This window comes from Streptopelia decaocto, assembly GCF_964273445.1.
Source record: "Streptopelia decaocto genome assembly, chromosome: 17".
Taxonomy (NCBI): Eukaryota; Metazoa; Chordata; class Aves; order Columbiformes; family Columbidae; genus Streptopelia; species Streptopelia decaocto.
The window spans coordinates 2,704,793-2,731,405 of record NC_138672.1 but is presented as its reverse complement, the minus strand read 5'-3'; the positions used below and the strand labels follow the sequence as shown (position 1 = coordinate 2,731,405).

The 26,613-nt window shown below is 53.2% G+C and overlaps 1 protein-coding gene across 3 annotated transcripts; it reads left to right on the top strand.

The window, feature by feature from the left end:
* The first annotated feature begins 27 nt into the window (after window positions 1-27).
* LRSAM1 (leucine rich repeat and sterile alpha motif containing 1) lies at window positions 28-26,613 on the top strand. Of its 3 annotated transcripts, XM_082067528.1 has the most exons (26): window positions 28-145; window positions 2,131-2,313; window positions 3,882-3,938; window positions 5,506-5,550; window positions 6,001-6,078; window positions 6,700-6,768; window positions 7,385-7,469; window positions 8,661-8,782; window positions 10,776-10,866; window positions 11,790-11,920; window positions 12,551-12,580; window positions 13,608-13,730; window positions 13,820-13,959; window positions 14,619-14,663; window positions 15,699-15,769; window positions 16,485-16,584; window positions 17,483-17,570; window positions 18,294-18,368; window positions 19,782-19,862; window positions 21,944-22,039; window positions 22,592-22,690; window positions 23,547-23,678; window positions 24,058-24,139; window positions 24,414-24,562; window positions 25,547-25,687; window positions 25,771-26,613. In XM_082067528.1, the coding sequence occupies exons 2-25, from the start codon at window positions 2,242-2,244 to the stop codon at window positions 25,670-25,672; spliced, it is 2,187 nt and encodes a 728-aa protein (XP_081923654.1). In that variant the 5' UTR covers window positions 28-145; window positions 2,131-2,241; the 3' UTR covers window positions 25,673-25,687; window positions 25,771-26,613. The 3 variants fall into 3 exon arrangements, with proteins under 3 accessions (XP_081923654.1, XP_081923656.1, XP_081923655.1); XM_082067530.1 differs by having other exon boundaries at window positions 25,547-26,613; XM_082067529.1 differs by lacking the exons at window positions 28-145; window positions 2,131-2,313 and adding an exon at window positions 2,886-3,015 and having other exon boundaries at window positions 25,547-26,613.

Below are 26,613 nucleotides of genomic sequence, written 5' to 3'. Positions count from 1 at the left end.
GTCGTGGCGGGCAGTGGGCGGGGCGGGCGGCCGTCGCTTGGGGAGCTGCGGGACACTGCCCGGAACTCTGTGACGCTCCCATGGCCGGTCCCTCGCCGTGTCGGTGACGTGCAGGGGGCGTGGCCCGTCATGGCGGCGGGGAGAGGTGAGCGGGGCTGGGATGGGGATCGGGATAGGGATCGGGATCGGCCCCGGGGCCTCGGCAGCGTGTGCGGGGCTCAGCCTGGGGCCGAGGTTTGCGGCGCATCGGCGGTGGCCTCAGCCCCTCGCGAAGGTCCGGGGCTCCGTACGGGTGTGAGGTCCCTCCGGTCCCTCCGGCTGCGGCACCGGGCAGGGGCTTCTGCTGCCTCCGCGGGGGCCACCACGGCTTTGGGAGCCGCGAGGGTTCGTTGCGGGGGCAGGCGCCGCCATCGCTCGTCGCTGCCGTTTCCCGCAGGTGCCGGACGGGCGGGCACAGCGCGGCTGCGTTCGGCTGGTGACGGGGTATAGGAGAGCACGACCGGGAAGGACAGGCGGCGTTGGGAGGGGGGTCACTGCAGGGAATCCCTAAGCAGGAGAACAACAGTGGCAATAAAGGAGATAAAGGACCGAGCGGTTTGTTCCAGGCATTGCCAGCGCAGGATGGAGCGGAGCTGCTGTCGCAGGGGTGGCACAGCTGTCACGACAGTTCTCCAGCACAGACGTGCTGGGGACAGTAAGTGACAAAGCTGCAGGTCGCCCACTGTCTGCCCTGAGCCTTGTTGCAGTGCAGGTTGGGCCGCAGGGTCGCTGCTCCCACTGCTGTTCGCTTGAAAACCTTCCGACCTGCCCCAGAGGTGCCTGGTGGCAGTTTGGTCCTTCGTGACGAGGCAGCATCTCTGCAGGAGCCCGCTCAGCCCCAGGCACTGGCCTTGCTGTGCTCCTGAGCACGTTTTCCTAGAGAAAACAACACCCCTCTTCTTTCCAGATTCCCATTTTGTCTGGCACAGTGCCATGCTGCATTTATCACGTCCAGAACGTTTTAAAAATCGGTGTTTGGTCTTGCTGTTTCACTTTGGTTACATTTGCTTGTGAAATGAGGGGCTGTTTTTATTTTACTCTCTGCATCCAGACTGTAAAACACCCAATGGACATTCCCTTGCCCTTCTCGCCCTGTGTGTAGAACAAGTGCCTGCAAAACCCAGCCCTGGCACCCCGGGGATGCGGAGTCTGCAGTTCAGGATGTTCACTCACTGTGGGGTGGCTGCTGGCCCAGGCACTTGCAGATAGTTCTTTCAATAACTTTAATAAATAAAAATTGCATCATATAAAATACGGTCAAATGCCAAAGGCCCTTCTCGTTACTGGCTGTCGAGTGCACTTAAAATTGGCGATGGTCAGGAGAGCGCACGAAGCCAACGTCACAGAGAGAGGCACAGCTTTGCTGTTTGCAGGTTTGACGTGGCTTTTCACTAAGGCAAGTTTTGACATTTGAAGGCTGTTTAATCCACTTAGCAAATCTCTGATCCTTCATCTTTTGACCCCAATAAGTTTCTTTTCCTGCACAACTGTTTGTCCTTCAGCCTTCATGTCTTGATGTATTTTCTTGGGTGAAAAAGAATGTTTTTCCCCTATCCACATGACTAATAATTAGCTGTAATAGAGGAAGGTGCGATGGGACAAGGGGATGTGTAAGCCCTCAGCAAAGAACTGAACATGTTCAGCAAAGTTGCAGGCATCTTGCTGAGGGCACCGTCGTCCTGCTGCTTTCTCATCTTTAAATTCCCTGCTTTTCTTTCTGTCTGTGATGTCTGACCCGTGCTCATGGCTCTTGGTTGCTTTCCTGCCGTTCCAGGCTGTAGCTCCTGACAATGAACTTCCCTCTTGCTTAATCGTCTGAATTTTTGCTGTTATCCCGCCTCCTGGACGCTGTGTTTTCCAGATCACTCGATAGCCTTTCTCTGCATGTGTTCCAGCTTGGTTTAATTTGTCTTGCGCGGGGATGACCAAGACAATCCACCCAGCCCAGAGACACAGCAGTGCTTTCAGGGCTTGTGTTAACACTTGGAGCGTGGAGGTGTGCTGGGATCTGCCTGTCTGATCCAGCCAGAGAAGGGCTTAATCCAAGACAGTGATTTGTTTTCTTTTTTCTCTTTTTTCCCCACTTACTAGAGCACAGTTCTGCGGTCCAGGCTCCCCAGCAAACACACGCTCCAGGAGCCCTCTGCTGTTGTTTACTCTGATCGTTTGTGCCGCTGGGACAGAGCTGTAGTCAAACTAAAGATGCCACTCTTCTTCCGTAAGAAGAAACCCAGCGATGATGCTCGGAAGCGCCTTGAGTACCAAATGTGCCTGGTAAGCAACACCGAGGTGTTTGCTGTTCTCTTTGCCTGCTCCTGCATGCCAGCTGACTTGGTACGTCCCCTGTGTTTCCAGTAATCGTGTCACTGATGTCACCGACACAGCGGGTCATCTTCCTAATGTACATGAGGGAATTTCTGCTTTCCCCGTCTCTCTTTGCCATCCCCAGGTCCCCTTCATGCCACTTCCACCCCTCTCTGCCTCTGTGGTCCCACAGAATGTCCCCCACCCCACCTCCTGCCAGCCTGCATCTGGGACCCCATTGCTCCTTTCTCCTCCGTGCCCCTTCACTCTTACAGATCTCCCAGTTCACTTTTCCTACCAAGGAACCTGTGACATCCCCTTGCCCATCACACCTGGCTCTCCTTGTGCCCTTCTTTGGCTTCTCATTATTATTATTAATTTTCTTCCTATCACTCAAGGACTGACTTGTTAGACGTTGCTTTTTATTTCCCTGGATGAGGATTTAGCCAGGATCCTCTGGGCTGCACCCACAGCTGGTCGGCAGAACTGCCAGCCATGCAGCAGCCACAGATTTAAAGTTGGCTTTCTGAAAGCGATCTTCTTTGGAATTATTTCACCTGTTCTGCTGCAGGAGCTGTGGACCAGTGCTGGCTTAGGAGGCCTGCTGTGCTCTACCCCCGAGACACCTGCATTTTAATAGTGACAAATTTATGCCTGTTGGATGTCTGTGAGGTATTTTGGAAAGAGAAGGCTTTGTTATGTACCAATAATGAAATCAGTTTTAGTGAGTTTATTCACTTGGAGGGGTTCTGTTCAGCTCCTGTGGGGCTGTGGTGGGATGGCTTAATCTGTCCTGTCTAGAATCTGTTCTATATTGCACGTGCTTAGTTTAGGATCACGATATCCAGTTCTGAACACTTAACAGAGGCACTCACATAAGCAGGTTTTATTGCCTCATGCAGTACCTTTTATTTAAGAAAATAATTCCAGAGATGCAATGCTGCTCACGCTGAGGTCTGTCTGGTTTCATTGCTGTTGGCAGCTGCAATGGATGTAGTTGAACATGGAAAACCACTTTGGTACGGCAGCAGTGAGTCCTTTTTGCTCCTTTCACAGCAGAGCTGGCTCTGCAGGCCCTGTGGAAGCAAAAAGGCCATGGTAGGTTACTTTGGTTTCTGTGTACGGTTCAGAAGAAGCTCCATCTGCTGGGTGGGACACACCAGTGACACTGCAGGCTCTTTACAGGCTGGGACGGCACTGCTGCTGTTCCTAGAAGTGTCCTTCTGGTGCTTGAGAACCCATCATTTCCTACCCATATCCTTGCAGATTGTGCAGAATTAGGATGTCTTTGCTTCCTTGTGCAGAAATTAATTTACTGCACCAAAAGGGTTTTTTCTGCAGTTTGGTTTCCTGGTTGCTTTTGCTATGGCAGGTGTAGCAGCACATCCTTTGTTTCTAGCATCGTCAGTGAATTACCTCGCTGCGACAGAGAACTGCAATCACATATTTTAGACAGAGGCCAGTTTAGTCAATCTGCAGTAAGAGGTCATGTATTTCTGCATGATCTGATTCTCTGGCTGTGTATCTTCTCTCTCCAGGCAAAAGAAGCTGGTGCTGATGACATTCTTGACATATCCAAATGTGAACTCTCAGAGGTACGTCCTGTACAACAGCCGGTATTAACTCACAGGTCTGATTCCTCTGTTTGCTGCTGTTACCGACAGAAATGGCTTTGTTACCTCCACCTCTTTGTTTATCCACCTTTTCCTATGTCTGCTCAGCTCTGGCTTTCAGGTGGGGGCTTCTTCCCCCCTTTTTTTTTGTGGGAGATTGCCTGTCCTATGTGATACTTCAGCAACATTTCTGTCCTGAGAATCCTTTCTTGTTTGACAAGATGGGAAGGGCAGATTGGTCTCACACCCTCCACCAGTACCTTGGTAGGACCCTAGTTTGGGCCCTCATGGCCTAATTTTGCAAGTCGTAAGGGAATTTGTTTGCCAAGGGCTCACTGTTTCCAATCCTAGAGCTACAAAGTCTGCCACCTGTGGTTATTTTTCTCTATGAGTGAAAATCCCTGGTTAAGGCTGGAAATCTCTCCTCCAGCTTGGCTTCTTTTACGGCAGCCAACTAAAGTCGAAAGGAGCTGGGGTGACAGATTGCCAGGCTTGCAGAGGAGACACAGCTTTTCATTCTGGCAGCCAGGCCATCCTGTTAAGCAGAAGCCCATCTCCATTTCACTTCCAGTTTTTATTCATTGTTCCCTGTTTCTCAAACATGTTGGTACCCGTGTAACCTTTTGCCACAGGACGCCTTTGCCAAATAAGCTAATAGACACTGCACTGCTCTTTGGGGAGAGCTTTGGGACCACCCCAGAGAGGACAGGTGTCCGCTGTGCAGCGTGAAGTGGCTTTGCTGAGACTTTGGGATGTTTTTTCCAAGATCAGAAGCCAACAGCATCTGGTGTGTGGGTTTGTGAGCTGTGCGGGACGGTCTGTGAGCTGTCTGGGTGGAAGGGCGGCAGACGGGGGGTGCGCACAGAGCCGGCTCCACTCACAGCCGCAGCTGCGCTCGGATCCCCAGCAGCTCCTTTTGGTCCGGTACCATAAAACTGTCGTGCTTGTCTTCCTTTTAGCCTTTGTAGTTTCAATAAATAAAGTGAGCCGTCAGTTTGGGTTTAAAATTAGCGGTTTGGCCAGTGCCGGCTCCACGCTGCAGAGCAGGTCGTGGTGCTCAGAGCTGCGTGCGGCACAGGCCGGATTTGCTGGAATATCCCCATTCTGACCCCCTGGCACGTGCGGGGACACTCGGTCCCGCGCGTTCTCACCTTTCTTAGCCCACTGCAGCGTCTGCCGGGGTTGCAAAACCACTGAATACGTTTGTAGGATGACTAAATGAGAATAAGTCTGAACTCTTGAGTCATCATATTATATATGATGACTCAATATATTGAATATTAAATCATGCAAGACTGGGACTTCTGCCTAAACCTCAGTCTGTTCTGTGCATGACACCGTTGTGTTCTGGAGAGCCATTGCAAGCAGTTTAACTGGAAGCTAACTGGGAAGTACTGGCATCCCGGGCCAAAACCATGGGCCAGTCATTTTAAGTGTCACTTGCATTTTCATTAAAGTTAATTATTCACACTTTGCAGGTGAATACCACAGAAGTGCTTACAAAGGATCTTGAGAAGTCTGACACGACTATTTTTTTAATTGTTTTTAGGTTCCTTATGGGGTCTTTGCAACTTGTAAAGTCTTGCAAAAAAAGGTGAGTTGCAATCAGAAATTATTAGATGATTCCATTACACTTGAGTATTATTGTTGTGTTTGGAATGACTGTACGTGGTTGTTTATGTGTCGCTGCAGAAGAAGTTTGCTTGTAATGAATTTGGCTACTTGTACAAGGCTGCGTAGAGAGCAATTTGGGTAGGACTAGTCCTGTCTGTGGCCTTAGAGCAACTTCTGTCATGGAGATGAGATTATTTGATCTTAGCGTGTCCAATGATGTTTCTCATCTAAGAAACTAGGCTCTTGCTTAGATCTCATGTTAAATGTTTGACTTTCTGTGAAAATCCATTTATTATTTTAATATTTCACATGATGCTGAATAAGATATTAAGCTCTCATACAGCCTCTGCAATTAAATCTTACCAAATGTGCTTGTTCTCTACAGCAGCATCTCTTGTGTTCATGTTTCCATGGCATTTTTCCTCCTCAGGTGCTCATTATTCACACGAATAATCTGACGTCTTTAGTTCCAAAGTCCTGCAGCCTTCTGAGTCTCATAACCGTGAAGGTAACTGTGATTCTTAACAGTGAATCCGCAGCCTGTTTTCCTTGCATTCGAGCTGCCTTAGAACACACTTGTCCAAATAAATCCCTTTTGTCTGACTGTCTTCACCAAGAATCGGTAACAGGGTGTTAAACCTGCCTTCCCTGGGTTTGTGTAAAACCGTAGTCAGTCCGGTTTATCCTCTTTACAATCCCACACGTCCCCCACACATCCTCCCATGCTCAGTCAGGGCTGAGTGTTGTGGGTCGGATCCATCTCTCTTTTGCGCTGCTGGGCCGTTTGAATGTGAACGGAGCCTGACAGGGTTTAAGAAGCGTTTGGACATCACCCTCAGTCACATGGTGTGAATGTTGGGATGTCCTGTGCAGGAACAGGAGTTGGACTCGATGATCCTTGTGAATCCTGTTTCCAACTCAGGACATTCTATGATTCTATGTGTAGAGGCTTCAGTTTTCAAAAGACATACAGGAATTAAGTGCCCGTATCTCCTTGAAAACTTCAGCTGCTTCTCAAAGCCCCATTGGAAGGGAAGTAATTTTCATTGCTAGATAATTCATGAGCTTTCATTCTCGCACCATGACGTCTTTTCCCAATGTTATTTGATGAAATCATCTACTCTTCCAGGTTCTAGACCTGCACAACAACCAGCTGGCATCGCTTCCTGCTGATATTGGCCAGCTGACATCTCTTCAGGTAACAGATTTGCAGCTGCATCCCAAGTGTCTGTAAAGAGCATGTTACAGGACAGCAAGAGTATGGGGTTACCGCTGTTTATTTTATAATTAATCACAACTTAAATTATGGTGCTCGTATTGTCAGATCGACCTGACTTGGCTGTGGCTGTTGAACTGGCTTGTAGGAGAGGGAGAGCAGAAGAGCAGAAGAGCGAGCGTGCTGAATTATACAGGCCCAGCTTAGCGCAAGGGCTGCCAGTCCACATGGCTCACGCTGCCAAGCTTCCGGTCCCGTAGATTTCGCTGGATATTCAAGTTTTCCCGTTTTCCCTGATGTGATTACGCTGGGAGCTCAGCGCAGCGTGTCGTGGTGCACACTGAGGGTCCCCCTGCTCGGGGACAGCTTTGGGTTGGGTCACTGCTCCCGGGTGGGAGCCGGGGTGGGCAGCGCTGTCTTTGGGGGCGACACTGCTTCTAGGTCCTGCACCTTCTGCTGGTTGTGAACAGAAGTATTGTCAAAACCTAATTTCAAGTTGTCCTTCTGGGCCTGAAAGTTGTTCCAACAGCATAGATGTGTAGAAGACCTGAGACTCGTATAAAGAGTATCTTGAATATCTTTTCTGTTAATACCTTAGGTCCTAAACCTTGAAAGGAATCTTTTAAAATGTCTTCCACAATCTATAGGAGACCTTGCGCAGCTCCAGATGCTCAATGTCAAAGGTATGACACGGTTCTTGTCGGTGCTCTGGGCAAAGCACCGTTTATTATCTGGGTTGTGTTGAGCTGCATTAGTAATTACTCCTGTATTATTCCTTGCAACCAAGGTTTACACTGTGAATGCTGAGGAAGAACTCAAGGAAGATTTAAATTCAAATAGTTGGCAAGGCAGGAGAAATCATCTAAGCAGAAAATGGCCCAGACTTGGTCCCTGTGATGTTTTCATTCATCCGGTTGCCTTTTCTCAAAGGAGAGGGGTTTGGGTCACCGTGCCCCATCTCAAGAGCTGAAAGCTCACCTGTGTGCCTGCCCGTGGGCGGCGTTTCGGAGCCCTGAGTGCCCCGATCCTGTGGCCAGGGCTGCCGAGGGGGCCGGCGGGAGCAGGAGACCCAGGTGGAGCTGGGAGCGCCGTGTGTGCCCTGCAAGAACAGTCCCAGGCCACGGTTTGTCCCCCTCTGGATAATGACTTAGACCAACCTAAGAAATCTGTCTATGCAGATTCAAACATAAGAAAAATAGTAGGTCTTTGGCAGAAGCTGTTCAGTAAAGCAAGCAGAGCGGTCAGCCTGGATAAACCGAATGACGATCAAGTCCACCAACACCCAGAGCTCTGCTCTTTGAGTCTGTGTATCCCCGCCAGGTTTGCACGGCCCTAACACACAGGTCACAGCCCTCCCTCTTTTCAAGACTTTCCACTTATGTGATGCCATAGATTTAGGAGGAAAAGGAGACTTTGTTACAGGGAGCTGCTGCTGAAACAGGGAAGGAAATGGAGGGTGAGCAGTTTAGAAGTGCAGATCAGTTCATTGCTGTATGTTTGCAGCACCCGGTCTCTGACCCCTAGATGTGCAGTCCCACTCTCATCCCTTTTCTCCCATCTCTGGTACTTACACCACAGGGAAGAAGGCTCCATGTTACAGATATTCTCCCAATAAAGAGCAGGCTGCAGTAGTGACCTGGGTTGAGAAGGTCATTTTGGCATGAGGAGCCAGCTGGACGTGGCTGTGTGCAAGTAGATATTGATCCCCGTTTACCTTTGGAGTCCTGGTGTGACCCACAACAACCCCGTTCCTGCAGTAGAGTGTAGAAAATGAGTCATACATCTGATTATGGTTTGGTGTTCCAGCGGATGAGCTTGCTGGGTCCTGTTCTGGAAAGGTTACGTGGTACTGAACGGCTTTTCTGTCTCTCTAGGGAACAAGCTGAAGGAGCTGCCTGCTACCGTGAGCGGCTTGCGGAGCTTGCGCACCCTGGATCTCAGTGAGAACGCGCTCCAGGAGCTGCCGCGGGTGCTGGCGCACGTCCGCACGCTGGAGGTACACAAACACAGAACCACAGCATCACACCATGTCAGGGATTGGAAGGGACCTTAAAAGATCAGCACAGAGCAGCACAGCAACCTCATAGTTCACCTTCTTTCTGATATCACAGATTCCCAGAATGTCAGGGGTTGGAAGGGCCCTGGAAAGCTCATCCAGTGCAATCCCCCCATGGAGCAGGAACACCCAGATGAGGTTACACAGGAAGGTGTCCAGGCGGGTTGGAATGTCTGCACAGAAGGAGACTCCACAACCCCCCTGGGCAGCCTGGGCCAGGCTCTGCCACCCTCACCAGGAAGAAGTTTCTTCTCATCTTTAAGTGGAACCTCCTGTGTTCCAGTTTGTACCCATTGCCCCTTGTCCTGTCACTGGTTGTCACCCAGAAGAGCCTGGCTCCATCCTCCTGACACTCCCCCTTTCCATATTGATCCCCAGGAATGAGTCCCCCCTCAGTGTCCTCTTGTCCAGCTCCAGAGCCCCAGCTCCCTCAGCCTTTCCTCACACGGGAGATGCTCCACTCCCTTCAGCATCTTGGTGGCTGCGCTGGACTCTCTCCAGCAGTTCCCTGTCCTGCTGGAGCTGAGGGGCCACAACTGGACACAAGATTCCAGGTGTGGTCTCCCCGGGGCAGAGCAGAGGGGCAGGAGAACCTCTCTGACCTACTGACCACCCCCTTCTAACCCACCCCAGGTACCATTGGCTTCCTGGCCACAAGGGCCCAGTGCTGGCTCATGGTCACCCTGCTGTCCCCAGGACCCCCAGGTCTGCTCTCTAATAGGTCATTCCCCAACTTATATATTTATAAACATTAACGAGGTCAGCCATGTATCTCTCCCCATCACAGCATGTTTATTTTGTACAGGCTGCTTCTCTTCCTACTTGCTCAATGCAATACTAAATTTAGCACAAAAAGTGGATTTTTAGCGTTTGAGCAGGACCCACTGTGGGGGATTGTAACAAGGCCAAGTGTGGTTCATGGTGTCCAATAGAGCTTTTGTGTCCACCTTCTTGCTTTGGTCCTTTCTGCTCGCTTTTTGCCGTGGTTTAATCATGAAAGAAGTGATCCCTGGGGAGTGAACCTCTAGGTGTTTTCTGCCAGGGTCTGTCAGGGTTTTCTGTCTCTTTGAGAGCGCAGACTGTGCCTGCGGGCTCAGGTTGACTCAACCACGTTCCACCACGGCTGATTCAGAATGAGCAGATGGGATATTTCCGATGAGGTTTTTGCCTCTGTTGCTGTGACAGATCTCTGACTCATTGCCAAACTCCGTGGGTTTCTGACTCCCTGGAGTGCACGTTCCAAAATCCAGATTTTTATGGGTGTGTTACCTTCTGGCTGCCAAACTTGTCAGTACTAAATGGTGCAAGTGTCAGACAACAGGGCTGACTCAGACACCAGCGTGGAGGATGCGAAGAAACGCTCTCCTGTCTCCAACACACAACATGAGGCGTCACTTGTGTGCAGGCTCTGAGATGAGGGATCTGTGCTGCTTGCTCCCCTGTGCATGATAAAGTGGTTCTTTTCTAGGCCTTCCTGCTGAGTCCTTCTCTACAAGAGGCAATGTCAGGTCCTTTTGGTGGCCACAGCAAGTGGTCCTTCCACTCCTTCATGGTGCTCCTCTCCATGCCCCTTGGTCACCAGCCCTTCCGTGCCTCATGCTTAAGGGCTCCAGCACACTGAAATGCCATAGATAATGTCTGTAGTTGAGAAGGCTGTGCCCTATTGTACCTAAACACAAATTAGACACGTCTGCATGAGGGGAGTGTGCTGCTGAAGGGCCAGCTCAGAAGCTCCCAAATAAGGGACAGCGGGGTCACCTCTGAGAGGTGTCAAACACCCAGCAGAAATTCAATACAACCTCATGTTTCTGTCAGGATTTAGGGTAACGTGCAGTTATTGCTCCGTAAGTGACATTTTGGGGAGCTGCAGGGATCACTGCAGTCGGACTCTGGGCTGTCAGAATAACCTGGAGCTCTGTGTTCTCTCTTGGAGACGCTGACCCTGGACGCCTCCTCCATGACCTACCCGTCAGCTGGTATCTGCAGTGCGGGTACAGAGGCCATCCAGCAGTTCCTCTGCAGAGGTGAGCAAGGGGAGGCTGTTCGGTGCTGAGACCTTGGGGACGGCGCTGTGCACTGTGTGTGGCGCCGTGTTCTAAGATTGCTTTTACAAAGGACAAACATCGGGTTGACTGTGCTTGGGGTGGTTCCTGATGCACACATCGCAGGGCAGTCGGTGAGTTGTTATCTTTGCTGCAAACAGCAAACCAGGAGCCATTGAGACTTGCTGCTACTGTCACACTGAAATTAATAATGGTTTTGTTAAAGCATCAGAATAGCTGGGTCAGAGGCTGGGTGACTGTAAGAAGTCGTTGCATCTCCCTGTGGTTTCGTTTTCTCAGTTTATTTTTGCTGGTGGGAGGATTAGGCCTTGCCCGGATTTTCCTTCCTTGGGACGCTGAGATAGACTCAGTAGTCACTTGAGGTCCCTTCAATTCTCATTTTCTATGAGAAAAGACCTGGGGCCTGCAGACTGACGGGTTGTTAGGAGAAAGATGAAACCAGTTGGAAAACTCAGAGGACAAAATGATGTACTGTGAGTTTGTGAAGTCTGTGTTTAACACAGGCTTGGTAGAGGTTTTATGCAGGGGAGGTGCCTTGCCAGACATTGGGCGAATCCCTGAAGTGAAAGGACAGTCAGAACTTATTTTGGTGTGGGCAGAACCGTCCGCAGCCCCCCAGAGTCAAGGTGCCTGTACCCTGTGAGGGAAGCGTTTCTGTGCTCAGGTCGGCTTTGATCGGCGTCCTGGTGGGGATGGGGTGGCACCGTCTCCTCTCAGAGCTTCTCCTCGTTAGGCCTGAGCTGACGAAGATCTTTTGGGCGCTTGTCTGTGTGTGGAAAGGGGAAGCGCAGTTGGACGCAGTGTCACACAGCCAGCCCTCGGCAATGCTGCCAGGGAGGCCTTTAAACACCGAATGTTCTTGTTTTGTGTCTGACACCTTCCAGAGTGTGGGATTGAGTACTACCCGCCCTCGCAGTACCTGCTCCCCGCGCTGGAGGGTGACGGAGGAGGAACATCCGTGGATGGGGTGGACAGGGCCGTGCAGAAGTACTTGGAGGAGGAGAGCGAGTGGCAGGTGAGGTTCCAATGTGTGTGAAGTTGTACAGGAGGGTTTGGGATTTGTCGCTCTGCTCCATCAATGGATCTCACAGCATTTGCCACATCGTCCCTCATCACCTTCCCCGCCATGAGATGTGTCTTTTGGGATCAAGAGAGCATCAGTGCCCTGAGCCAGGCACAGAACAGGGGGCTCATCTCCTCCCCGGCAGCTGGGGAAGGTGTTACCAGTGCTGACTCCTGGAACACGCACTGTAAAGAACTCTCTCTGTCCTTGAAAGCCATGGTGCAGTCAAGGGGGGTGACGATGTGGCACGGTGTACGCAGCATGGTTTTGGGGGGGCAGCAAACTGCAGAACCTTGGGATTCCCAGCTGAGTGCTCGGCATGTCCAGCCCTACTTGGGAACGGTGAGGCTGGCCATGTAATTAGGATAAGCTGTGCTGATTCTTGTGCTGTTTATCAAGTACAGATGAAATTTCTTTGACCCTGGAGAGGCATGAATGCCTGGACTTTGTGGCTATGTTAATCTTCTTGTAGTTTTGGTTGATGTCTTTACTGAATTAGGGGAAGATATCATGTGGGCTAGTAATATCTACAAAAAATCGTTCCTGGGAGTAAAATGTCTGCTCAAATTGCTTATTTTTCAGAACAAATTCTTGGATTACGAGAAGAGAAAGGTAAGGATGAACACCTGTACGTGCTTTGTCTGCAGAATAGCTCCACTTTTTTTTCTTGTTTTCCCTCCCTTTATGCAATTTCTCAGCCAGAACTGAATGTTTAGGGAACTGAGTTCTTGCAGAAGCCCCCCCGAGCTGCTCACTCCTCACTGCAGAAGTGGGAGCATTGGGGAATCGGCGTGTGCCTGGTCTGACACACACAGCCCGCGAGCTGCCGTCTCTCCCGAGCGAGCAGTTCCCGTTTCAGTCAGTCTGTGTTTGCACCATTGGGTCTGGGGCTTTCACACCCGGAGGTTTTTTCGTGCCTCTCTGCGGTGGGAGCTCAGTTTGTGTTCCACACGAACTGGGCAGAAGCGTGTGAGCTGATCGGTACATCCTGCCCCAAACTCCAGGCCCTCCGTGACTCCAAACATGTCCCTTTGGCTCCTGGTGCCACCATTCCTGCTCCCTCCTGGCATTCCTGGTTTCTGTCCTCCATTCCCCTCACCCGACAGCATTTCCAGTTTGCTCTTCTTTTTATTTCACTGCTCCTTGTCTTTTTCCCCATGCAAGGCTTGCTTTGAAATAATCAGAAGCTCTTGTGCAGTTCACCTTTCCCCTTCCTAGAGCTGCTCGTAGCCGGCTGCTGCCTTCACTCTGTTGTCCCCAGCCAAGGGAATCCCCTTGCCCTCTGGAATTGAGCACAACCTTAATTTTTGGCTTTCCTTCGGGTGTTTGTATTGGCTGTTTTAGTTGTATGGGTTGATGCCCATGGACTTTGGCTTTGTGACTTTGAATGACTTGTGGGGAGTTTGGAGACTTTCATAAAGACAGCAGCAGCTTCTGCTTCACCATTTTTGGGTTCCTAAGGAGAAAATATTTCCCTGCTCATCAAGCCTTCTGTTTGCCCATTGGTTTGCTTTCTTGTAGTTGAGGAGGTTACTGTGCCTCGCTTTATGTTTTTGCCAGAATTTATTCTTGCTTGGGAAGGATGGGAGCCATCAGTCTCCTGATTCCTGGTATTCATCTTCCTTCTTACTCCTCTCAGGAAAAAAAAATGCAGGAGAAGCTGGAATTTGAGCGACGCCTGGACATGGGGCAGAGGGAGCACGCTCTGCTGGTTCAGCAGACCAGCAGTCAGAAGGAGGAGATCCTGCAGACAGTGAGGGAGGTCGGTCTCCTCTGGGCAGGCCCCGCACAAGACACGGCCTTTCCTAAACCGACCGCGTTCTCCTTTGGTTCTCTCTTGCTTTGGCCCAGGACCAGCTGAGGCTGGAGGAGGGTCTGACGAAGCACCAGCACTATTTGGAGCAGGAGCGCCTGAAGCTGCTGCAGCAGCTGAAGCAAGCGGAGCAAGGGATCGCCAGCCGCGTCCAGAAGCTGCTGGAGGACAACCAGAGGTAGGGTCTACCTGTCATCTCTGTCCCTTGGGGGCTCGTGTTAGTTTTATCCCATTCTGAGTGGTTCATTTTGCATTTTCTGAGTGTTACGGAACCGGTCAGGATCGATGTCTGTAGGTGGTGCCTCAGCTGTTGAACTGCTGAAGTCCCATTTAAAGGAAGTGGAATGTGACACTTTAAAAAGTTGTTTCACACATGTGTGTGCCACTGGAGCTTTGCAGTGCTGTGGAAAAAATGGGAATTCCTCACAGAAGGTGCATATTTGAAGTATTTGAAGGTACCACTGCCTAGGTCGGATATTAGGAAAAAGTTCTTCCCGGGAAGGGCTGTGGGGCATTGGAACAGGCTGCCCAGGGCAGTGCTGGAGTCACCATCCCTGGAGGGTTGGACAGACGGACATGAGGTTCTCAGGACATGGGGCAGTGCTATGGTTAGGCTATGGTTGAACTTGATAATCTTAAGCTTCTCTTTCAACCAAAATGATTCTATGACACTCTGTGACATTCTGTGTTTCTCCTGCTGCTCTGGTGCTGATGTGGGGTTACCAGCCTGATTAAAGCTGCTCTTCTGGGCATGAGAAGCAGAGTCATTTTCTGGCCTCTGGGGGAGTAGACTCCAGCTCAGCTTGGTGAAAACCTCTTGTTTTATCTTTTTTTTAGGCAAAAACAAAGTGCAGAGATTCTAAAATCCTTGGAGAATGAGAGGTGAGTCTCCCTGAGAGAAACTGTTCTAGAAAAGGGGCAGGAAGCTGGGAAGAGGCTGGGACCTTCCCTTCAGAGCCACCACTCTGAATCTACCTCATGTCAGCGGAGGTTCATCTCATTCCTGCAGCTGGTTCTGGTGACTGTGGGAGGCAGGACACTGGAGCAGGTGTTCCTGGTCCTACCCAGTCTGCCAAACTCAATGGGATGGTGATTTTACCTGTTTTTCATCTCTGAATGGTCCCAGCTAAGGAGTGTGGGAACAAAACCCTGTATTCCCACTATCAAGGACCAACAGAAATCTGACATCTGTTGGAAATGGAGGCGTTGATGAAGATGTTTCAGTGATGTGTAGAGGCTGGAGGAATGCATTGAAAGCAACGCTACCATTCAGCCTGCACTCTGACCTGGCTTTGCCACCAAAAGTGCTTGTCTCCTCCTCTCCTGTCCCTGTGTGCTCCCCCCTCTCTTCAGCCAACTGGTTGTGCTGTGGCACAGTAAATGGATGGGGACACTGACCAGCAAATGGATGGGGACACTGACCTGGCCGAAAATAATCCCATTTTATGGTTTTCCAGCCACACCAGTTCCTGATCTGTGAAGGGACGTGGTGTGTGTTTGTGCTGGGACGAGGTCAGGGGAGATGGGAATGGCGGCTGGGCACTGCTCACTTAGCTCAGCTCTGAAGTGCTCACCAAGCCTCAGGAGAAAGGAAAACAAACCCAGGCACTGGCGCAGTGTTCGGTGAGAGTGTATGCAAGTTGCATAGATGTTGTGTTTCTCAGAGAGATCAGCTTTCTGGTCTGAGAGGCAATTGTCCCCATGGCTTTGAGCAAAATTAATGTTGTCTCCCATAGACTTAGAGGTTCCTTATCAAGAGATCACTGAGACTTTTGTGTCCCTGATAAGGTGTGGCTTTCCTGGGCGGGTGGCAGGGTGCATCTGCCCAGCCTCCGGGCTCTGAGCTGGGTGGGTGGAGGAGAACTGAGGTGGTGCTGGTTTGCAGGAGTGGCTGAGCTGGTCTTGTTTGTTCGGCAGAATAAGGATGGAACAGCTGATGGCAATAACGCAGGAGGAGACGGAGCGTCTGCGCAGAAGGGAAGTGGCCTGTAAGTCCAGACAGCTCTCGGGGCTGGTAAGGTGCAAGAAAGACCTGGTTCCTCTGGAGATGTGCTGAGTAGGTGACAACCACACGGGAGATGCTCTGTCACACACGCATTTTTGCCGCGTTGCTTGGCGCAGTGGGGCAGAGCTGCAGGGAGGAGCATTGCACATGGTCCATAACTGGTCCACTGCTGGTTCTCCTTGAGGTGGAAGCTTTGCTCCCCGTGTAGCTACAGCACGTCACAGGAGGGGTTTGTGAGGGTGGATAGAAGCACACAAAGTGCCCCATGTTCCAGAGGTACATAGATGTTAAATGATCAGGTTCATGAGGCAGGGACGTATGGGAAACAAGGATGGTGCTAAGGAGCCTTTTCTGCTCTTGAGAACCATGAACAGCTCTGCTGGGGTTGCAAGGGGAAGGGTGTGTGTGTTGTCACCCCAATGGCAGGTTACTCGCAGAGCTGCAGCCCAGCTCAGGGTCGGTAGGCAGTGACTGGGCTCCTCCGAGCGCTGCAGAGATGCAGCCACAGGCAGAGTGGAGTTTGCTCAGCTCATTTCCCAATAAATAGCTCTGATTCTCGCAGCTGAATGAGCCTGTTCTGAAATGAATGAAATGGAAAAAGCAAGGACAGGTTGGAAATGAGAAGACAAGTGACTGTAGCAGCAGCCTGTTCTAGACACCGGCTCCTGACACAGACTGACCACACTTGTGTCTCCCAGCTGCCATGCAGCGAATGCTGGCCGAGAGCTACAAGAACAAGCTCATCCAAATGACCTACGAGTCCCGTCGGCAAGACCTTGTCAACCAGGCCTGCTCCAGGTACGGCGGGAGATGTCTGGGGCTGGCGGTGCCGTGGTCCGGTCCCTGTCCTTCCAGCGGTCCAGCTGTAACCCCCCCACACCCAGCAGCTCGTGCCACCGCTGGCGTGCAGCAGGACAGCTGTGTCACATCAGGGGACAATGCGATTTGAAGACACTGTCAAACCTGATGGAATTAACCACCATCTAACCACAAGAAAATGCATGTTAATCATTCTTTGGATGAACTATCACTTTTTTACACTGTTTATTTTACTTTATACGTTCTGCTGGATATGGAAAGTGAAATTAGACTGGTCTCCTTCCTGTTTTAGCAGCCAGTTCTGTGTCAAACTAGCAGAGAGCTCCTTTCCTCGCCTCCCAGGGTTGTCTCATGCTGTTTGCATATACGTAGGCCTTGTTGCATTGCTATAGGTACAGAGAGCACTCTAGCTCTCTGCATTTACAAGAAAGTAATACATTTTAATCTGGCAACGTCTGGCACTGAGCAGAAACAACCTCGCGTTCCTGTGAGCTGCCTGACAGATGGCACACACGGTCCTGCCTGCAAGTGCCCGCAAGATGCGGCCACATTGTCTGGGTGTCCTTGGTGAGCCCTCCCCTCCCAGCGCAGGACAGTGACATGAAAATTCACCAGCTGAGCACTTGCCAGGCAGCAGCGGTCCCTGCCTGCTCCTTGAGCTGTGCACATACGGTCAGCGATGCTTCTGCCCTGGCTTGCTCTGTGCTGCAGGTTTGCTTTGCTTGTGGGGACAGAGGTTTTAAATGTCAGCCTTCGGTAACCTTGTTCAGTAACAATGTTCCCCATTCCTGGATTTCCCGTTGTCCGCTTTTCCTCTTGTTTGTGTCAAGAGTCTCAGACCCAGCAGTAACTCCATGGCAAATCCATTTTCTTGCAGCCTAGCTGAGATGGACCAGAAGTTCCAGCAGATCCTGGCTTGGCAGCAGCTGGATCAGAACAAAGCCGTTAGTCAGATCCTGCAGGAGGTAAGCGAGGGAGCAAACTGCTTGTGCGGGGATCGAGGGAAAGGAACTGCATGCGAAAGTGGGATCGAGAGTGGAGCACAGGAGCGAGGGATCGCAGGGCTGGGCTGCGTGCCAATGTTATTTTACTTAGCACTATGTTCTAAACTTTGAGAATCTCTGGTATTCTAACAAACTGGCTTGGGTGGTTGAAAGAAAAATGTATTTATTTTTTAACTAGACACGGAATTTTCAGAAGAGACAGCAGCACAGACCATGGGAAGCAAAACTGGTGTGATGATCAATAGAGAGGATTTTGAGACAGAAGTCCTGTCTTTTTGGCAGGTTCCCTGGGTGACTTGGGACAAGCTGCCTACAGGAAGCATTTTTGAAGCCTTTGAATTTTGAACTTGAGAGCTCTGCAGCTCATTGTTGAGAAGCTCTGGCAGCCGGGCCCTGTTGCACAGCTGGGGTGCTCAGCGCTGCTGAAAATGAGCAGCAGGTTGTATGCAGAGCGGGCAGGATGTGGGGTTGAACAATGTGACTGTAACTTCTGTGTCTGCCTGTGAAGTGGGTTTTGTCTTTTGGGACCAAGGGATCAAAGCCGTGGTGTAATCAGCACAGTGCTGCCCAGAGTAAGCACGGTTCAGGCGCCGGTACGCGAGTCACTGCAAGGCAACGGGCGTTCTGCGCCCATCTGCAGCTGCATCAGCAACCTCACTCAGCGGGATTTTGCCTGTCCCTTAGATTGAGATGCAGAAAGCTGCCTTCGAAGCTCTCCAGGTGAAGAAGGATCTTATGCACAGGCAGATCAGGAACCAGGTGAGTCGGCAACAGAGGAAAGAGCAACCAGCTGCTAAGTGCCTATCGCTGAGACACTTCTGAGAGAGGTCAAAGCGCTGGGAGCACAGAGCAGGGTCTGGAGGAGATGAAGAGCTCTGGCATTGCTGAGAGCTCTGTAACTAAGTGTTGGTTGGTCTCCCAGCTCCATAGGAGGAAGGTGTTAGACTCAGGGAAGCAGTGAAATCGTTGCTTCAATCATCTCGGCACTCGTGTGGATGAAGTGCTGGAGAGCGGTCACTAGAGGACAGAGCTGCATTGGCTCTGTGGGGCGATTCGCAATTGCAATTAGGATTTCCTTCAGGCTGTGTACTTAGCAGGGCTGCTGATTCCACGAGTCCACTGCCTCTCCATCCAGCACATCAGAACTGCAACTTGAGCCATAAGTTCACCTTTTCTTTCCCATTCTTAGCCTGCCTTTCTGAGCTCCATTCTGCAGAAGGTGCAATGCGATAGTCGGGGGAAAGAGCGAGAGCTGGTGGGGAAAGTAGCGGTGGTTGATACACGAGGATGGGTGGCCGGTTTCTGACGTGGTGCTGCAGAACCTTCCCTCTCCTGATCTGACACTAGCAGAAAAGCCACGGGTCAGGAGTTGGTGGATAAATTTAAGAGCGGGGATACATTGAGGCGCTTGATGACCAACCTGTGCTAGCAACCTATGGATTGCGCATGAACAATCCAGGAGATGAGTCCAACCCTCTCCATTGCTTGAGTTCATCAAGAAGAGCCCTGCAGTTTGCTCGCACTTGCTCTGTAAACAAAGGGAGTTTGTTCCTTGATACCATGGCTGGAATTTTTCCTGTTGAAGTCCAGCAGCCTGCACAGGCAGGGGACGGAGCGCTGAGTGTCGCAGGAATTCCGTGGTGCTGGCACAGCAGCAGCGTGGCCTGGGGTGGTAGATGGCCTGGCAGATAGGCGAGCTGGGCTCTCATCTTGGCTTTGCTGTGGGATCTTGGGCAGCTCACTTCACCTCTCTGTGTCTCAGTTGCCCCACCTGAAAGAGGACCTATCATTATGGGATTTGCTGGAGCATCTAGAAACCAGTTAATCTGCCCCAGTTAATCTGCAGTGGGAACCGTGGTGTAGGAGGACTTGGATAATCAGCTGCTGCCTTCCAGAGTGGCTGCGAGAGGTTTGCCTGAAGGACTTGATTGCAATGTGCTTCTAGGCTTGAACAGAAGGTGTTTAGAGTAGAGAGACAGAGAATAGAGGACACAGCTCCTCAGGCAAGAGACCAAGAGCAACCCTAAGAGCACGTAGCATGGAAGGGCATTAGCAGGTTCCCCGAACTTCTGGGCAGCACTGCTGCGCCATCCCTCCCAGGGACCTCATTTTAAAAGAGCATAAATCACAGTCATTTCGAATGTCAGTAAAAATGTTTCATCTTCTGTTTAGATTAAATTAATAGAAACAGAGTTATTGCAGTTGACACAGCTGGAGTTAAAGAGACAAGAACTGGACACAGAGACGCTGCAGGTACGTCGGGCTCTGTGCTGCCCCGCCACCCTCTCTCTGCTCCGGGATCGCAAAAGCTCCACGTGCTTCTTTTGCTCCTTGCAGTTTCCAGATGGTTTTAAGCTTAGTCAGGAGGGCACTTACCCACAGGGCACCACAAAGCCCTCTTTGCTGTCATAGCGTGGGAACATTGCTGCTGCTCCTCATCATCTTGGTGCATTTCCAGAGCAGGGGCAGAGCAGCCAGTCCTGGTCACGATGGGCAGGTCCAGGTTTGCCAGGTGGGGAAGGATTTTGCGATCCAGTTGTTGGGTGTCCCAGAACCACCTGCCTGCCGCGCATCACGTGTCTTCTTACATTGCTGCCTTGTGTTTTGGTTTTAAATACCTGCCAGTGCTGACCGTCAGCTCTCCCCTTTCATTTCTGAGCCTGCTCTGCCCCACCATCCCACCATCCGATGGGCTGACTCCATCAGCAGTCACACATTGAGGAATATCGAGTTTGGCTTAAGCAGCTTTGGCTTTAAGTTTTGTTATTATGCCTTTGCATCAGTTTTTTTCTTGTGTGTGCTATTCGTGAGATTAGGCCACCTGTTTAGTGAGCCCCAAGTAATGTACTTTCCAAGGGCCAAGTCACCCAGCAGGCTGGTGAGCGCTGCCTTGCGACAGGGTTGCCTGGACACCCTCGAGTGTCAGATTTGGGGTTTGCCACCTTAAATTGTGCAGCTCCTCCTGGTGTCGGGGGCCTGATGGTGGGTTGTTGCCCAAAATTTGTGCGGGGGAGAGCAAGGAGCCCCAGGCAGATGCAGCTGGAGTGACACAGGACTCGGGCGATGCCTGTTGGGTGACTGGGGGGTGCAGAGACCGAGCTGTGCCCTGCACCAGCTGCACCCCGCGGGCAGCACGGGACGGCACAGCTGGGCACGGGGAAATGGGGTGTAAGAGCTGGGCAGGCTGCACCCCACAGTTCCCTGCTCTGGCAAAAGGCTTTGGCAGAAGCTTTAGTGCAGCCGTGCTCGGTACCTCCTGTGCAGCAGACAGCTGCTTCCTCCCCAATATACAGGTGCTTTAGTAAAGAGCCTGATAAATCATTGGGAAGCGAGAAGAACCAGAAGCACCCCGAGAAAGGGAGGCGTTTGCACAGGTCTCTTGCAAAGCCAGTCTGGGAGAGAGCGATCCCAGCAGGGTGTTGGTGTTTCGGGAGAGCTCAGCTCCAGGTTTGCTGAAGCCGCTTGGGTTTCTCGTCTGGAGCAGGTCCCACGTGTCCTGAGTTGTCCCTCTCACCTCTGCGGAGCTCCTGATGCAGCAGAACTTTGCTGCCTCCGTCGGGGCAGAGCGCCTCTGGTCACCGGCTCGTGGTGGCTTTGCCCGCGTGAGGCAGTTCTGTCCCCTGCTTAAACAGAGGAGCCTGTCCCTGTGTAGGGTGCAGGTGCCGATCAGTGCGGTGTCCCCACACCTCAGGAGGTCACCCTTCTGGCAGAGTCCTTGTCCCTTTGTCCGTGGACACCCACAGTCCTTGTGGGTGATGACTCCTGGCCTCTGCTCAGTTAATGATCCTCCCAGCAGGCACGAGCTAATTGGGGCTGACCCACTCAGAGATGTCACACGGACTGGTGCTCCTGAGACACTTGACCTCCTCATTTCCCAGCGCCGCGGCTGCAGCGGTGCCTGACCTTGCCCTGGTGGCCGGCAGTGTTTGATGTGACACCCCAGTGACCACAAGCTTCCCGAGGGCACAGGGAGCTCGCTGCCTTACCTGTCCTGCACCCCTGCAGGCTTCTAGACCTGGTTTGGATGGTCTTTCTCAGTTAAGGAAGGGAGCCGTGAGCACTTGTGATGAAGTGGATTGAAGTGGTGAAAAGCTGCTGCAGGTCTGGGGCTGCCCAGGGTGCGCTGGGGGTTGGCACCACCAGATAATGGTCCAAAAGAAAGGGGTGCAGCTGGGGTGTGCTGTGGCAGCTGCAGGAGAGGAGTCGGGCTGGCTGCTCAGGGGCTGCCCCCTGTGCCGTGACCGTTCCGGGTATGGTAAGTGCTTGGCTGGATCGGGGCAGGGCGGTCGCTCCGGCGGTACAGAGATGTGGGTGCCAGAGTCCTTCTGTTGCAGGGGGTGATCACGGAGCAACGCCAAGCGCTCGGCTACCTGCTCCAGCAGCTGCTCAAAGAAAAGAAGCAAAGGGAAGAAGAACTGCGACAAATACTGGTAATGAAGGCCCCTAGTTAGGTGCTGTAGATGAGGAAGCGCATGGGCTGGCTGCAGGGAGAGAGTGTGTGGGTCAGCACGGGGATGAAGAGGAGGCCTCTGTGGGGTTGTGTCCAGATCCAGAGACTAGTTTAATGTCAGGAAGTGCTGATGTGTGCTTTTGGGGACTCAGTGACCGTCCTGGTGCACCCTGAGGCACCATCATCAATCTGCCCTGTCGGGACAGGGAGTCGCAGGGGGATGAGCAGAGTCCCACAAGGTCCCCGCCTGTGGCCTTGGACTCTCCTGAGCATCAGGAGACCAGGTCCAGTGTCTGGGGCAAAGTGACCGGAGGGATGCACAACCCCAGGCTGGATGTGGGGCTGAGGGTGGGATCAACCTGCAGGAGGCCAGAAATGCCCATCGTACCGTGGCTGTGCCCATCGCCGTGCTCGCACCAGCCCTGCACAGCCCAGCCTGGTGGTTTCCCCTCCCACACCTCCCGCTCGAGCTGCCCTAAATACCGCTTGCAGCCTTATCTCGGGCTGTTGAGTGAATGAGTTTGTTTTTCAGCTGGAAATGGAGGCAAAGAGCGAAACCAAACAGGAGAACTACTGGCTGATCCAGTACCAGCGCCTGCTGAACCAGAAGCCGCTCTCCCTAAGACTCCAGGTCACTGCTGCTGTTAATGCTTCACCGCGGCCGTGCTCTGCCGGGCTCTGCTCCGCGGCCCTGCCTGGCCCTGGCGGCGCTCGGACCCCTGCGCAGGCCCACGGTCGGGGCAGACCCTGCGCTGTGCTGAGCCAGCGTGCTCTGAGCGGGGCCTGGAGGTTTGGGGCTGCCCAGCCGCTCAGCGTTCTGCCGGCTGGAGCTGCCATCCCACCCTCAAACTTCTCGGCAGGAGCAGAGGAGCCTGAGCATGTTCCTGGCAGGGCTTGTGTCCCAGTCGAACCCCCAAACAGCTCCACAGGGCTCCCCAAATCCCCCTGCAAACCCCTCTGTGTGCAGCAGCTCCTTCCAGTTCCCGCCCTAATGTATTGACCAGGGGATTTTGTGCTGCTAAAATCCCCATGGGGTGGGCACAGAGAGAAGGAGCTGAGCTCCGTCTGTGCCGCGTGTCGGCTCGAGTTTGCGAAGCAGGGCCTGTCACATCAGCTGCAGAATGGTTGATTCATTCTGCCCCAAACCCAGCGTTTTGAATTGTGCTCATAAACCACTGAGGACCAGAGCTCCTCCGGCTATTGGGCTTTCGAGTTTCAGTGTCTTCAGGGCTGCAAAGTGTCTTCAGGGCTGCAAAATGCTCAGAGCAGGGCAGAGGGCAGGACTGTGTGCTGCCAGCCCATGCTGCCTGTCCCCGTGCTGCTTGTCCCCGTGCTGCTTGTCCCCATGCTGCCTGTCCCCATGCTGCCTGTCCCCGTGCTGCCTGTCCCCATGCTGCTTGTCCCCGTGCTGCCTGTCCCCGTGCTGCCTGTCCCCGTGCTGCTTGTCCCCGAGGGCGAAGTCTGGGATCTCGCCTTGTGTTTTGCAGGAGGAGGGCTTGGAGCGGCAGCTGATGAACCTTTTAATCGAGCTGTCGGCTGAGCAGTACGTGCCAGTGTTCGCACACCATCGAATATCCTTGCAGGCGCTCAGCACCATGACCTCCAGTGACCTGGAAAAGGTACGAGACAGCAGATACACGGTGCAGGACGAGACGGGTTGTGCTGAGTGTGGCCGTGCTCATGGCCGTGCCCCTGGCCTGGCAGGGTGTTGGTGCCCTGGCGTGTCACCTCCCAGCAGGGACAGGTGCCAGCCCTGCTCTGTCTGAGGAGGCGAGAGCTCTCCCAGAGCACTTGCAGGGTGAGCTCTGTCTTTCGACACCCCTCGTATGCTCTTTCTACCAGAAATAGCACTGGGGAAATTCCTTTATCTGGCTTGGAGGTGACTCCCATGGCATGGCCGGGTCTTGCCAGCGAGGCCAAGAGTTTGTGGTGTCCCCTTGGGAACATAAGTCCCCTCGTTTCCCCTCTGAGAGCTGACAGCGCTCCCCTTGCCCGCAGATCGGCGTGGCGGAGGCCGGCCTGCAGCGTGCCATCCTCAGCCGAGCTCAGGAGATCGTGGCCGTGGCCAAGACCATCCCAGGTACCACTGGTTCTTTTCTGGGACACTCGCAGCAGGTACCTGGGCCCTGACCTGGGAGATCTGCAGGGCCAGATTCCTCCCTCTGGGCAGCGGGGCAAGGAGAGCAGGGCAGGGAGAATTGACAGAGCTCAGGCTGCACTGTCCAACTGGTCCCATTGACTTTCTTATTTATCGGGACCCTAAGCACCCATCTGCCTGCAGCCATCCCCACACATGCCAGGAGTGGGAGCTGGGCAGCTCTCCTGGTGCTCAGACCTCCCGCTTGTGCTTGCAGAGCTGCTGAGGATGGTGGACGCTGAGGTCCCTGCAGCCCCAGAGCCCAGTGCGCCCTTGGAGGAGCCCCCAAGCCCCATGGGGCCGACGGCTCCGCCGCTGCAATGGGACGAGAAGAAGTCGGAGTGTGTTGTCTGCATGGAGCAGGAGGTGAGATCTCAACACATGCTGGAGCTGGAGCGAGGGCAGAACCAGGACATCTCCATGTCTGTGTCCCCAGCCTGGCCCTGGGCAGTGCCCAGCTCTGGGTCCTCAGCACAGGACACACATGGACCTGCTGGAGAGGGGCCAGAGGAGCCACAGGAATGACCCGAGGCTGGAACAGCTCTGCTGGGGGACAGGCTGAGAGAGCTGGGGGGTTCAGCTGGAGAAGAGAAGCTCTGGGGAGACCTTAGTGTGGCCTTTCTGGACTTCAAAGGGGCCAATAAGAAAGATGGGGACAGACTTTTGAGCAGGGCCTGTTGTGATAGGACAAGGGGTGATGGTTTAAACTAAAGGAGGGAGATTCAGGCTGGACATGAGGAAGAAATTGTTGGCCCTGAGGGTGGTGAGAGCCTGGCCCAGGTTGGCCAGAGAGGTGGTGGATGAACCATCCCTGGAGACATCCCAGGCCAGGCTGGATGGGGCTCTGAGCAACCTGAGCTGGTGAAGATGTCCCTGCTCATGGCAGGGGTGGCACTGGGGGAGCTGGAAAGGTCCCTTCAACCCAAACTGTTCTGTGATTCTGTGATTCTATGGATGCTCATCCCTCCAGCTCCTGAGGCTCGGGCTGGTTTGAGCTGGGCTGGGCTGGCTCGCTGCGGGTCTGGGCAGGACTTTGCTGAACTCCTGTGCTGGTCTGTCCACAGAGCAGCCATGGGAGGCATTCACAGGGCCGCTTGTTCCAGCCTGACCCATGTCCTTCCCTCCGGCCCATTGTACTTGTGGTCTCTGACAGCCAGACCCTTGTGCACACACAGCACTGGGCTGTGCCTGGGGATGGAGCTGGGGTGCAGGGCTCTGCTGCTCCTGCTGTGACACCCCTGGTGCTCCCCATCTCCTCCAGCCTCCTTTCCTCCTGTGCTGGAGGCTGGTGGTGCTGGGCTGAGTGTTACGGGACAGCAGCGCCCTCCATGTCTCTGTCTCTCTCCCCAGACCCAGATGATTTTCCTGCCCTGTGGCCATGTCTGCTGCTGCCAGACCTGCTGCGAGCGGCTGCACACTTGTCCCCTGTGCCGCAAGGACGTCACTCAGCGCATCCGCATCTTCCACAGCGGCTAGGCTGGGCCGAGGAAGGTGAGGCTGCCGGCATCACCGCCGGCATCCAGGGCGATGGGCTCTTCTCTCTCCATGTCAGTATTAAACAGGCGCTTGCACAGCATGACCAGCGCTGTCCTCCCCACGCACGGCCCTGACGACAGCCCCGGGTTGGCAGAACCCACGAGTCTTGACAGCTCCACGTTCCCTGATGGCTCCTCAGCCTCTGCCTGGGGTTCCTCCTTCATCTGCACCACCTCCTCCTGCCCACCCAGCAGCCTCTTGCCTGGGAGCACTGAGTGATGGAACAGGCTGCACTTGTGCCCCCTTCTCTCTATTTAATGTATTTGCCTTCAGCAACACCCCTCACTCAGCAGGGACACAGTTAGTGTCACCTCTGAAGCCACCATGACCTTGCAGGTCCCTGCTGTGGCTGAGCTCTGTGCCCAGAGGTGGGTGAGTCCACGGGAGGACGCAGGCAGCAGCGCACGATGCCCTGGGCTGCTCAGGGTGCCCTGCACCTCCATTGTCCCAAAGGTTTGGGACTTCTGCTCTGGCGGCCATGCAGCGTGTCTGGGGCACTGCGGCCAGGGGCAGAGCGAGGCGCTCCCGACCCCCAGTTCATCCTCCTGTCATTGGGGGGATTCTGCGTCGGCCCCACATCCAGGATTTGAGGGCCCCGCTCAGGCCAGAGGAGCCCAGGGGGATTCCCCGGCCCAAAACCACGGGTTGTGAGCAGAAAGCATTGCTGCCGCCCAAGAGCAGGAGGGCTGGGGCTGCGCCTGGCACAGCTCTGCACGGCCGCCGCGCTTTGGCGTGCGAGCAGTTCTTCATCATCATTAATAAGTAACGATCCCAGCCCATCTTTCGTTTCTTGACCTTGAAGGATAAAATGCAGAGATAAGCCGGGTCCCACCGCAGCCCTGCCCCCGGGAGCAGAGATTAAAAAGCGGCTGGTTTCTGCT

Coding starts and splice junctions, on each gene's coding strand:
- LRSAM1 (XM_082067528.1), top strand. CDS start 2,242: ATGCCACTCTTCTTCCGTAAGAAGAAACCCAGCGATGATGCTCGGAAG. Junction 8,783..10,775: donor CGCACGTCCGCACGCTGGAG/GTACACAAACAC, acceptor TCTCTCTTGGAG/ACGCTGACCCTGGACGCCTC. Junction 22,040..22,591: donor AAGAACTGCGACAAATACTG/GTAATGAAGGCC, acceptor TTTGTTTTTCAG/CTGGAAATGGAGGCAAAGAG.